This window comes from Octopus bimaculoides, chromosome 14 (assembly GCF_001194135.2).
Source record: "Octopus bimaculoides isolate UCB-OBI-ISO-001 chromosome 14, ASM119413v2, whole genome shotgun sequence".
In the NCBI taxonomy this organism is placed as follows: Eukaryota; Metazoa; Mollusca; class Cephalopoda; order Octopoda; family Octopodidae; genus Octopus; species Octopus bimaculoides.
The window spans coordinates 18,161,557-18,176,088 of record NC_068994.1 but is presented as its reverse complement, the minus strand read 5'-3'; the positions used below and the strand labels follow the sequence as shown (position 1 = coordinate 18,176,088).

The 14,532-nt window shown below is 37.6% G+C and overlaps 1 protein-coding gene across 1 annotated transcript in view; it reads right to left on the bottom strand.

Moving 5' to 3' along the window:
* Positions 1–14,532, bottom strand: part of LOC106877636 (enolase 4) — an 87,240-nt gene that overhangs the window by 50,999 nt on the left and 21,709 nt on the right. The window contains exon 2 of the mRNA XM_014926583.2: positions 5,928–5,999. Within this exon, the coding sequence (XP_014782069.1) occupies positions 5,928–5,999 (72 nt within the window). The remainder of the gene's footprint in view (positions 1–5,927; positions 6,000–14,532) is intronic.

The window sequence follows — 14,532 nt, the reverse complement described above, 5'->3', positions numbered from 1 at the left end:
TTCAAGAAGGTAGAAGTCAGCAGATAAACAGATGTCTGACAGGAGGGGAAATAACAACTAAGTAAAAGAAAGAAAGAAAGAAAGAAAGAAAAAGAAAGGAAGAAAGAAAAAGAAAGGAAGAAAGAAAGAAAGGAAGAAAGAAAGAAAAGGGACAAAGAAAGGAAGAAAGAGATAACGAAAAGAAGGAAGGAAAATGTAAAGAAAGAAAGAAAGAAAGAAAGAAAGAAAGAAAGAAAGAAAAACGCCACCTTTAAAAGACTTTCCACAGGTAACATTGCACATTAGACACTGTTGAAATGTCATACTGTTCAGAACAAAGAGACAAGAAATGGAAATAATAATAATAATAATAATAATAATAATAATAATTAATGCAAAAAAGAGAGAGAAAGAGAGAGAGAGGGGGGATGATGAAAGCAGAATGTGTTAGTAGACACCAAGAAATCTATACAGAAAGTTTTGAGACCAAACAGAAACAAAACCACTACCAACATCACTGCTCTGCTACACTCAAACTCACACCCTACCAAAAGCAAAACAGCAACAACGATAACAACACCACCACCACCACATCTGCATGCTTTATGTCTGGTGTATACCAGCCAGCCAGCCAGCAAGCCAGCCAGCCAACCTATTTAACACATTACAGGTTGAGGTGGGTAAAAGCAGTTAACTGCTCACCTCACATTAAACACAGACATAAAGTGTTTTAGTGAGTGCAAAGGATGAAGAAATACATTAAAAAAAAAGGTATTCAAGGAGTGAAACTAAAAGGCAAAACCCAATTCATTAACATGCTGATTAAGCTAAACTCTTTTTATCTCTCAACTCTCAACCCTTTACCTATATAAATCAGACGGAGGAGCAGGGAAATTATATCCTGTTGGATGGTGGGTACTATATAAGAAGAAGCTGTTACTTTTTCAGTTTGGAGCTAATTTTGGAGGTGTTGTTGTTGTTGGTGATGGTGGTGGTGTTGGTGGTAGTGGTGGTGGCAGTGGCGGTGACAGTTGTTGTTAGAGATGGTGGTGTTAATGGTCACGGTGAGGGTGTATTTGTTTTAATGACACAGAATAATGCCTAATATTAGCTGCAATATGACCAAATTGCAACCTCTGTGCACCTTTGTTGTTGGCACTCCATCGCTTACGACGTCGAGGGTTCCAATTGATCCAATCATCGGAACAGCCTGCTCGTGAAATTAATGTGCAAGTGGCTGAGCACTCCACAGACACGTGTACCCTTGACGTAGTTCTCGGAGAGATTCAGCGTGACACAGTGTGACAAGGCTGACCCTTTGAATTACAGGCACAACAGAAACAGGAAGTAAGAGTGTGAGAAAGTTGTGGTGGAAGAGTACAGCAGGGTTCGCCACTATCCCCTGCCAGAGCCTAGTGGAGCTTTAGGTGTTTTCGCTCAATAAACACTCACGACGCTTGGTCTGAGAATCGAAACCGCGATCCTATGACCGCGAGTCTGCTGCCCTAACCACTGGGCCATTGCGCCTCCACAGACTGTACACCTTATAGAACAATTAATGTTAAGAGCTGGAATAAGAAGAGATTTCTGGTCGAGATGACTGAAACAGCAGTGAAATATGGGCTTTGACTACAGAGGACTTGTGAAGGCTTGAAAGAAAGGAAGCTAGCATGCTCCATTAGATGGGTAAAGTCAGTGTGCATGCATGGCAGAGTGTAAATTGTTTAAGAGGAGAACTGGGTATAAGAGGCATCAGATATGTGCAAGACAGAAGACTGTGCTGGTTTGGTTAGGGTTGTGATGCATATGGATGAGGAAAGCTGCATAAAGAAGTGCCAAGCTTTAATTGTGGAGGGAACCTATGGAAAGGGTAGACCTAGGAAGACATGGGATGAAGTGGTGAGAAAGGATCTTTGGATGCTGAGCCTCACTGAGGAAATGACAAGGGACTGGGAGATATGGTGATTTGCTGTATTTGATAAGATGTGTCAAGCTAAGTAAAATCGCTGTCTTCCACACCTACAGGCCTGCCTTTTCAGGCGCCACATAAAAAAGTACCCATGCTGGTGCTGCATAAACACAACTGTGTATATGCATCTGTGCGAGTGGCATGTAAAAAGCACCCAGCACACTCTGTTAAGTGGTTGGCATTAGGAAGGACCTCCAGCCATAGAACCCATACCACAACAGACAATTGGAGTCTGGACAGCTCCTAGCTCCATGTCAAATCGTTGAACCCATGACAGCATGGAAAGCAGATGGTAAACAATGATGATGATGTGCAAGGGTAGCAGGTGACCAAACCCAGTGAAGCAAGCTTATCATCCCTAACGCTAAACTTAGCCCTAGCCCAATGTGCTAAGCAGCACAGGCAGACCTAAAGCTAAAGTAAAATTGACCAAATATGGTCAGCTTTAGCGTAGTTGTATAGCATACAATTAAGCTATCAAAAAGATCAAATCCCAACCAAAATTTGTATTCTCAGTTCAACCATTGTATATTCTTTTTCTGGTTTCAGTCATTGAAATGTTCACATGCTGAGGCACTCTTTTAGTCTGTTGTATTGACCCTGGTACTTACTTCAACCTGACACTTATTTTATCAATCTATATTTATCAAATTATTAAATTACCATTCTTACAAATTACTGGTTTTTACTCTGGTAAACATAAACGCAGACACAAACACAGAAATATCACACACACACACACACACACACACACACACACACACACACACACACACACGTATAAGATGAGTTTCTATTGAGTTTCCATCAACCAAATTCAACTCACAAGGTATTGGTCAATCTGAGACCATAGTACCCAAGACACTTGCCCAAAGTACTATGTAGTTGGACTGAACCTAGAATCATGTGAATGCTAAGTGAACTCTTTAACCACACAGACATCAGAAATGATAGAAATATCACACATCATTCTCATCAATTTCACCTATCTGCAATCAATATGTATTATATCATTTGAGAATGTTTAGCAGTGAATGATAAGGGAGCCCTTGTGATTTTAGCATCAACTCCCAGGGACACTTTTGGGTACGAGAATCTTTCGTATTTTTTACCAGATTAACCCTTTACCTGTTCTTTGTATCATATACGGGACATACTACCTTGGTATCTATGCATCATATTTGAAACACATTCTCAATTTTTACCAACAACCAGAGAAACTTGGGACTTATAAAAGGAAAGTTTTACATCTTCCACATCATATGAAATGAAAGGTAACTAAAAGTCTGAAAACAAGTGTGGACATTTAGGACAAACTTATGAAAATGCTTTGGACAAGCAAAAGTTTAAAGATCTTTACAAAGATTGTCCTTGTTAACAGGCCTTGAAATTACATGAGAAATCAAAGTGAAGTGTTGAAATATGGTGGAAAGTTCTAGAAACAGTAGAATGTCAGACTAAAATTCTAATAGTATTTAATATCATTTCTCTACATTTTCATCTCAAACCCCATGAAAAATAATTTCCTTTCATCATTTTGTAATCATATTCTTAGCCACAATACATTCTGCCTTTGTGCCTTAATTTCCAAAATGATTAGCAATTATGGGATATTCAGTGAAGCAACAGATTAAATAAAAATTTTTACATAATGACATATATCTTTCATGTAATAATGAAAATGTCAAGCCTAGATTTTATTTTAAATTTCAGTATTTTACTAGAAGACAGTTTCAGGCAGGTTGATGCTTAATGGTTTAGTTCTTTAGCATTCACATTATTCTGTCAAAGGTATTGCTCATTTATTCACATTGTTTTGAATTAATCACACATTATCTTGTAACTTCAAGATTTCAGTTGTATGTTTGTATATTTCTAGAATTATATCATAGGGTAGGTGTCAGAAGTTGGATCTGGTCAGTTTTACCATAAAGCAGGTAGAATATTTGGGTTGAATATGGCTGGATTAAATGCTAAAGGGTTAAATTCACAAAAACATTTACTGACACTTACTCTATCAACCACACCTTTCATCTACAAGTGGTCCTCATCACTAGTCAAATGAAACCAATATTGAAATTGGAATGTTTCATCTTTTTAGATTAATAATTTACTACCTTAACCCAATTGGTTATCATAGCATCATAATTATCATTTGCCATTAACTGAATCTCTATAAACTCATCATTGTTCTCCTTGAAAAGGGTAACAATGTGCTTAATCTGTGGATTATATAGATATTGAGCCTCACCAGTGAAACACATGATGTGAGACATGAAACCCACCACCACCACCACCAAGACAGACCCCATCTCCAGGCTATGTGAATGAGAGGAAGACCATGGAGGAATTTCTGAATGGTGTAGGGCACAGCATCAGGTTGTATATAGTAAAATGAACATTAAATGAACTTCAACACTTAATGAGGTTTTCAATACTGTGTTGTTTTAATTTTTCAAAGATAGAGTATGATGTTCTTTTGATTATGATAATTTTTGTGATTGGGGTTATTACATAATTGATGTGATATTTTACATCTGAGAAGTGTTCATAAACTACAAATAACAAGAATAAATATTATCATTTAAAAATTGCTCGTCTTTTGTTCTAGGATGTTTTGTCCACAGAATTTTTTCTAGGGGGTTTTGTCCTGGAGGAATGGGTTGTCCTACACTCGTGAGACACTGCAGTTTTCTGTCTCCTCAATCTTAGGGCTAACCTGGGAGATAGATGATGGTGTACTGAAACAAGCCAACTAGGATGTTTGTATGTAGTTGCTCACCCTACTAGAAATTGCAGCCATATCCCCATTAAATTATACCTTACTATCTTAAACAAAGGAAGCATACATTAGATAATACAGTTCAAAGTGCACTACATCTAAAACAAAGCAAAAAAATAAATAAATACCAGATGGTCACAGATGTGATATTTTTAGTCATAGATCTTTCTGCTCATTCAGAGCTGATCCAGAACTAAACAACATCAGCAGTAATCACCTCCATTATGCAAAGGCCGACTAAGACTTATTATAAATTAGAACTCAGATTCCTGTTAATATTTAGAAAAAAGGACAAAACAACAAACCTCAGGAAGATGTTTAATGATTCTTCTTATTACAGTAATTCCTCTTATTATAAGCAAAAACTACTCTCTGCACCAGCTCACATACAGGCCAATTTATTTTTAGTCAAACATACAATATATATATATATATATATATTTTATTATATGTATTTATTTTCTCTAAGTTAATAATTAACTCAGACAAAATAAATTGGTTAATAGATACCAAGGTAGCAAAGATCACAAAATGACTGTGGTGTAACTCCTGTTTATGAGGTAGAAACTCCTTGTTATTTTGGGTACTTGAGTAAATATATAAATTTAGTAGAGTAAAACACATATGTTAAATGAATTCTTTTATTTCCAACATATGTTTCGAAGATTACAAATTATACCTTCCATAGGAATAGGTGATGTTGATAAGGATGTAATCTTCTCTTCAGGGAAATACATAGGAACCAGCTTAACTGTAAGACATTTTAACCGAATATATATATATATATATATATATATATATATGGCAAAAATCTCTATGTGTGCATGTTTGTGCTTATGTATGTGTGTGAGTGTGTGAGTGTGTGAATATTTCCTTTGAATATAGAATAAAGTGATGAAATACAAAGCAGAAGGTTTCAGCACAAACATTATCTTTTAATTTTAGTCATGTAAAATAATACTTTATTTTCCAAGTAGCATATTATGCTTGAGTATTTGGCCATAAAAAAAATCACACTTTGTTGAATTGTGGTGAGAAGTAGTAGCACCCTGCTGCTGTAAAACTCCAGTAATAAGCAAATTTTTCACAAGCAAAAATAAGAAAATTTGAAAAATGAAAAAAAAAACCCTTCTTACTCATGCTTTTGTAAGAAAATGGAAGTAAAACAAAACATAAAATGAAAAGGAAAATACTTACAGACCATTTTGGGTAAGTTGTTGTGATCATCTTAAAGACGTGTCTTCTGATTGCTGACAATTGATTAATAAACTGAAGATATATAAAATAAAAATGCATAAAAGTTTAATCATTGACAAAATTAGTTTACTTTGAGAATTCTGCAACATGAATTTCTTACAGACAGGCATAAAAACAAAAGTATCCCATCCTTTATTTCAAACAAAGTTTATTTGGAAATATATTATATAATGCGTCCTGTCTTCCTAAATACAGTAGGGTAGTATTTAAGGGAGGCTAAGCTGTTATTTCTGACAAGTCAAAAAAAAAATTCATTGGTTCATATGCCATCTCTGTTATAACAGTATATTTTTATATTTCTGTGTTAATTTTTAAAAAGCCCTCCGTTGTAAAAGTTAATTAAATACAAGCTAATTATCTACTTAAGAAAATCTCTGTAAGAGGAGAAAGCAGTAATATACTGAGAAATAATTTTTATCACTACTTAAGCATGACTATTCTGTAAGAACTGACGTTACTGCTTATTTTAACCTAAAGAGGATGCCCCTACCAGCTGGTTATTCAATGCAGTCTGCACCCTATATATTGCAAGCAGGGGAGTGAATCCCTACCATCTTCTAGCCACAAGACCACCAGACCATACAGTTCTGACCTCTTTGTGGTCATCTCTATAAGAATCTCTATAACAGACCACCAGATCAAACAATCTGATGGTCTTATGGCTGGAAGATGGTAGAGGTTTACTCCCCTGCTTGCAATATATATCAGGTGCAGATTGCATCAAATAACCAGCTGAAGGAGGCATCCTCCTGGGGTTAAAAATAGCAGTAATGTCAGTTCCTACAGAACAGACATATTTAAGTAGCGATGAAAATTATTTCTCAGTATAATTACTGTTTTTTACCTCTTATAGAGATTTTCTTAAGTAGCTAATTTGTTTGTTGCAAGATCATTGACTGTGTGTCACTTGTTTTCTATATAGTGAGAGCTAGAGTGAACTATTGCTATCTCTAACAGACAACATCTCTACCAGACTCAGTTTTTGTTGTTTTTTGAAGAATACTGAGTGAAATTTTGTGTGAAGCCACCATCACTGGGTGGAAGTGAATAATGGAAGAAAAGAAGAGTTACGCGGAAGCTACTGGAGGTCGAGAGGCTATAGACCCACATGTGCTGAAGCCGAAGAGGATGGAGTGGAATGAAGAGAAGATAGCAAAATATTATAGCATGATAAAAAAAGAAGGGTCAAACATAAAAATGACCCTGCCAGAGGAGGAGAAAAGAAAAATGGAAAGCAGAACGGTGATATTCAGAACATTTTCAAATGAAAATAGGAAAATAGAACGTGCGCCGCAGGAAGAGATAGAGGAAATATTGAAGGAACAAATGGGTGAAGGAATAACCTTCTTTACAAGAGGAAGGAAATACGCAACTATAATAGTCACCTTTGCATCAGAAGAGGAGGCGAAAATGAATGATAACAGACTGATACTGGGAGAGAAATGGACGTTGGTGCTGAATTGTTTGGGCAAAAGAATCATAAGGGTCAGGGTGGGAAGAATCCCACCGTTGATAGACCCAGAATGGGTAATAGTTGCAATATTTAATTCAGAGCTGGTGAAGGGAAGTGAAAACCTGAACATTTGCATAGAAAGCAGAATTGTTGGGGATATGGCATTGAAGTAATTTGCGCAGTAACCCCAGTATATTATGACAAAATGGCGGAAACTGTGGAATTACCAAACGGTGAAAAGCTGGAAGTAATGTTGGAGGGGAGACCCCCAAAATGTTAGATGCAGTGAAAGAGGGCACCTGAGAAGGAAATGCCCTAGAGCAACAGTAGAAATGGTGGAAGAGAGTGTACAGGAAGATATAGTGGTGGAAAAAAAGCAGAAGCAGAGAACCGAATATGATGGGAATTTGTCAGAGGTAAAACCCAGGAAAAAAGAGAGAAGGAAGTCACCGACGACAGTGGAAGTGAAGATGTGCAAAGGAATGGAAGAAGAAATTCAAAGGAGAAAATTTACCAGAGGAAGTACCAGCAAAGGAATTAAAAGTACAGAGTCATTCAGACCAGAAACGAGAAAACCCAGAATTACGGAAACCTAAAGACAGACACACAGACGAAACACGTAGAGATGTAGTCAACCAAACACACAGACACACAAATACAAGAACATACAAACACACAAATATACGAACACACAGACTTAGAGACGGAAATGCAAGGACACATAAAACAGCAGGAAAATAGGAGCAAAAGGAGACAACATGAAAAGCACAAACGAAAAGAAAAATTATAGTGAGATAGGAAGCCCCCACTTGAAAGAATTAAGTGGTAAGTCATTATAATTTTGTAAAGACTGTAACTGAGAGAAATGATTGTTTGAACTTTTTATGAAAAAAAAAAATGGAAAAAATACTGTAAAATTTGAAATTGTTAAATGAACAGGTTTCCTAAATTATTTTGAACAATGTGATAAACATTTGGGTCTCTTTTGTTTTTTTTAAAAAAAGGAAAAGAAATAAGTAAGGACTGTATGAACATTGGTTTAAAAGGTTTATAATGGTAGGGCAAAAGCGAAGAGGGAAGTCGCAGTTTCGCCTCGGAGCAAGACTAAAGGTCGTGCTAAAAGAATACATGGTTTTCTCTCGCAGCGGGAGCAAGATGGCTGACTCATTTGCATTGTAAATATATTCATTTCACATTCATCCTTCATATGTTTTATGTTCCCGCATGTCTTTGTATGTCCCCTCTGTAATTAGGCCTTGTGCCTGTAATAAAGAATTAATCTCTAACAGACAACTTGCTCACTTTTTTCAGATATTACCTGAAGAGCAAGATAGGGTTGGAGAGGAGACGACTGTCGCGAGGTGTGTTTGAAAAAAGATGGAAGGCTGTGGTAAGAAAGGTGGGTGAAAGTGACCCGGCTTAATCTCCATAGAGAAAGATAAAGGTGTAGTCGCTGGGCTTTTCGCCCATCAGAGTGAATCCTCCCCTGGCTAAAAATTAAAAAAATATATATAATATAATAATAAGTATAATCATCAAAATTTTAAAATTAAGTTTCATTTGAACTCACATTAACTTTTATCTGTTTGTTCCCTCTGTGTTAGATAATCATTATCTTAATAAAGAAAGCATCTCTAACAGACAAGTATCTGCCACTGAGATATGACCACAAAGAGGTCGAAAGTGTTTGGTCTGGTGGTCTCGTGACTGGATAATGGCAGGAGTTCACTCCCCTACCTACAATACTATACAGGGTGCATAATGCATTGAATAATCAGCTGGAGGATGCATCCTCCTGGGGTTAAAATAAGCAGTAATGTCCATTCCTACAGAACAGCCATGTTTAAGTGGCAATAAAAATTAATTCTAATTAAAGACAATTTTCTTGAAAGAAAAACACTAAAATAACCAAGAAGCTTTTATTCGCACTGTGCCCAGCGTCGCCTTCCTGGCACTTGTGCCGGTGACATGTGTAAAGACATTCGAGTGAGATCGTGCCAGTGCCGCTGGACTGGCTCCTGTGCAGGTGGCACGTAAAATACACCATTTTGAGCGTGGCTGTTGCCAGTACCACCTGACTGGCCTTTGTGCCAGTGGCACGTAAAAGCACCTACTACACTCTCGGAGTGGTTGGCGTTAGGAAGGGCATCCAGCTGTAGAAACTCTGCCTGATCAGATTGGAGCCTGGTGTAGCCATCTGGTTCACCAGTCCTCAGTCAAATCGTCCAACCCATGCTAGCATGGAAAGCGGACGTTAAACGATGATGATGATGAATCAGAATAGATATAAAGTCTTCCTGGGAAGGTTATCCATAACAGAATTATATCCTGCCAAGAAACAGATTTGTTTCTGATCAACTTAATACTATAGAAGTGTAACAGGAATGTTCAGCAGTCACATCACTACACCCAATGTTGTGATTCGCTAGAATATTACTCACATGATCAACAAAACCTGACCAATCATGACTGTGTGGAATAGGCTTGAGCAACAATTTCATCCTTTGGTGCACTTCCTTTTTAGCCTATTCATCAGAATAAATTCAGCACACTTTGACTACTTGACAGAGAGCATTTAGGATGCAGTAGAGAGAGAGAGCAGTGGGAGACAACAGAGATGAGATGGCAGATGCAGACAGCTGCTAACTTAAGCTGACAACATCCACAATGAATGATCAGTGACAGCAACATAATGATCAGCAGCTAACTTCTTGATTACTATTACAGTTATACCAAGTTGTTGGCACTCCGTCGCTTACGACGTCGAGGGTTCCAGTCGATCCAATCAACGGAACAGCCTGCTCGTGAAATTAACGTGCAAGTGGCTGAGCACTCCACAGACACGTGTACCCTTAACGTACTTCTCGGGGATATTCAGCGTGACACAGTGTGACAAGGCTGACCCTTTTGAATTACAGTCACAACAGAAACAGGAAGTAAGAGTGAGAGAAAGTTGTGGTGAAGGAGTACAGCAGGGTTCGCCACCATCCCCTGCCAGAGCCTCGTGGAGCTTTTAGGTGTTTTCGCTCAATAAACACTCACAACGCCTGGTCTGGGAATCGAAACCGCGATCCTGTAACAGCGAGTCCGCTGCCCTAACCACTGGGCCATTGCGCCTCCACTCAATTATACTAAGAACAATAACATTCAAACTTTCTCAACATTTTGCAGTTTATAGTAATAAAAGTATTAATTTTTTTTTTGTATATGTACAAGAAGGATAAAATTTTGATTATCAAAAAGCACAACCTTCTCTAGTGCTCATCTGCATACAGAAGCAATAGTTGAAGCACCATGCTTTATGGAGAGCTTTTTAAAGAGGATTATCTATGAGAATTACCTTTATAAAGTATAACATTTTTTTCATCCCCTATCACCTTAAGTCTTTGAATAGATACCTGTGTTACATATTCTGTTTCTGTGAGGGTCTATGTTTTTTTTTTATTACAGGGGTTGGGAAGGGTATATAGAACTATCAAACTTTAAAGATAATTAATTAGTGTAGGGACTAACTTGAGAAGCTCAATAAACTTATGTTTGCATGTCAAGCTAACACAACCCATTCATAGAACTGGGAAGGAATTGAAACAGTAGTAATAATAGCAATAGTAGCAGCAACAACAACAATAATAGTAGTTGTGGTGGTGGTGGTGGTGGTGGTGGGTAGTGAGTGGGATGGCACTGTTATTGATAGCAATGGGAATTCTGATTAAGAACAGAAAGAGATGGAGGGGGAGGAGTGCCATTCAAAGAAATCTGAGCAACCATGCCAATGTTTAACATACTACCTCACCAGAGACATTAGTCATTCAACATGTATCTCTGTACTTTGTGTGTTTAATGTGCGTAGTTTTTACCTATCCTCAAATATATCTTCTGGGCTTCTTTTTCTTTCATGTGTGATTTGGAGTTTGGAGTCAGTAACAAAGTGGCAACCTTTAAGTTGCCACACAGACTACTAGAAATAGCAAATATCCCTCAAATTGGAGCCTACTATCATAATGAAAAGCAGAGAAGAGGACCGTAGCCAGAATACTTGTGATCATAGGTCTACTCAGTTGTTAGGCTGACTTGGGCTAAACACTAACAAGCACAATTATTATTCCTGATTCAAATATGTGTCCGTGTGTGTGTGTGTGTGTGTGTGTGTGTGTGTGTGTGCGCACGTGTGTGTGTGCGTGTGTGTGTGTGTGTGTGTGTGTGTGTGTGTGCATGCTAGGACTTTGGTACAGACTGAGCTTGACTGACAAAGTCCAAGCTCCAACAAGGCCTGCTACATTCAGAATGAACAAAACAAAATTCCACAAATAGAGATATTCAAGGCAGTCCTTCTCAAGGTAAATGCAATGACAACAGTACAACATGTATCAAAGACTTCCTCCACTCTGTACCGCTGCTTCCCAACTGTATGCTCACTCAGAGATATATAACCTACTCCTACACTTATTTACATTATTTACATTATTTACATTTGACGGATATGTGTCCTCATCTTGTTTGTTGTTGTTACCACAATGTTTAGGCTGATTCACTCTCCAGTCTTCATCAGGTGTCCTGGTAGAATTTTGAACCCAACCCTGTGTTCTCATTCCAAAAGTATTTTTTGCTGATATTATTATTATTATTATTATTTGTTCAAGCACTGCCTGGAATTGAACTCACAATCTCTGGGTTAGTAACCCACACTCTTAACCATTACACTATATGCCCATAGGCAATTATAGAGTGAATTGTAAACCTAATATTTCCTTAATACCAATTCCCATATTCTACTTATATCTGCACTAGGTCTGCTTAGGAGGTTATTGTGTCCTAGCATATGTGCTGATTCTTTTAGTTTTCATATTTTCCAATGGTGTTCTCTGTCTATTATTTTAATTTCATCCCACAGGGGAAGGTGGTCTCTGCTTTTCCATACAGGATCAGCTATAACTGATTTTTCAACATCTCGTGCCACAGCTTTACGATGTTCCTCTACCCTTATTTTGAATGGGTGGCATGTTTTGCCTTTGTATAACCTACCACAACTGCAGGGGATGGAGTACATGCAGTCTTTGGTCATATTCTCTTCTACTGGTGGTTTTCTCAAAGGAGATATTTGCGAAGTGTTGTATTACTTTTGAATACTGTCCTGATGTCATATGGACTGCATATCTTTTGTATCTTTTCTGAGAGGCCTTTCACATAGGGTAGACAGACTGTGGTCTGTTTATGGGTTTCATTCTCTCTCCTTTTCCTAATTGGAATGGATAGTATGTTTTTGGGGTAGTTGGTGCTTAATCGATTGTTACTTAGCTTGATCATTTCTTCGTGGTGTGTATCAGGATCGCTACTTATATTCTTTACTCAATGTCTTAGGCACTGAGCAATCCCTCTCTTTACACTGTATGGATGATGGGAAGTGAAGTGGAGGTATCGTCCAGTGAAGGTCAGCTTGCAGTATATGAATGTCCTAAACTCATGCTTAGTGCGCGTTATTAATACATCCAGGAACTCTAGCTGATTGTCTTTTTCCTTTTCTGTTGTGAACTGTATGGATGGCTTTATTGAGTTCACATGGTCTAGCAGTATTTGGACATCTTCTGGGGGTGGGGGCAGAGTATAAAGGTGTCATCAACATATCAAAGCCTTAGGGGTTAGCTTTAGTAGTGTTGATCCTAAAGCCAAATTCTCAAAGTATTCCATGTATGTATTGGCTATTATTGTTGATAATGGTGAACCCATAGCTAAACCCTCATCCTCTCGATATCTCTCAGTATCTACTCTGAAGTAAGTAGTTTCTACACACAAAGTCAACATTTCCATCAAGTTTCCTATTGGTATACTAGTGTGATCTTTTAGAGAGGTGTCCATCACTAGTTTTTCTTGAATCACTGATTGTGCTTCATCAGTTGGGACTTTGGTGAACAGACTTATCGCATCTAGATTTACCATCCGGTTGGATCCAATGGGGGTATCCTTGATCAATTCTGTGAAGTGTGTGGAACTCTTCACATATGATGTTGGCTTACCTGCTGCTTGATTATATCCACAAGGAAGCGGCTCATTGGATGACATGCCGAACCTTTACCGCTCTCTATGGGTCTTAATAGAATACCATCCTTGTGAATCTTAGAGAGACCGTACATGTGTGGTAGCTTACTGTAGTGTTGAGTCAGTTGTCTGTACTTCATTGGTATAAAGTGATCCTTGTTCTTGATTAAGATCTATAATAACTTCCTCTTTGTTTTCAGAGTTGGGTCTTTCTTTATTTTACTGTAGCTACCATCACTTATGAGACTTGCCAATTTTTCAGAGTAGTCGGATTTGTTCATCACCACCATGGCATTGCTCTTGTCTGCTGGAAGTATTATGATTGAATTGTCACTCTGTTGTCTTTTGATAGCAAACGTTTCTTCCTTAGTGATGTTTGGTTTGGGAAGTTTCGCTTTTTCTAGTACCTGTCTCACTTTCCACCTTAGTTCATCTCCCTAAGCTTTTGGTATCTTAATGGTTATCTCTTCAATAGGGGCTATTATGTCCAAGTATGGAATGCACTTGATGGTTGTCGCAAAGTTGAGACCCTTGTTTAGTACTGCTTCTTCAGAGTTTTCTAGGTGTTAGCTACTTATGTTAATTACTGCTTTTACGGATGGGTGACGGAATTCAGTCTTCATTCTCTGACCTTTGAGCTTCATAAACTTCTTAATTTGGTGTGTCTTCACATTCTCAAATTCTTTCTTGTACAACTTTTCTAGATCTTGTTGGATTCTCTTTCTATCATCATCATCTCTGGTTATTCTCCCAATTAATGAAGATAACCTTCTCTGATTTCATTCTTTAGTTAATGTTTTTTCCAACGGTTATAATGGATCCTCTCATGGAGGAAAATTTTTTATATGCAGAGAACTCTATACTGAAGACAAAACAGTAACCTTTTAAGATACGTTGGGATGCTTTATCTATTTGTGGAACTTCGTTTATTGATTTTGGATATGGTAATGGCTATATAAATATATATATATATATATATATATATACATGCAAAGATTATATATACAGGGTGATTCAAAAGTCACCATACATAGGAAAAAACTGTTTCTTATAAAAAAA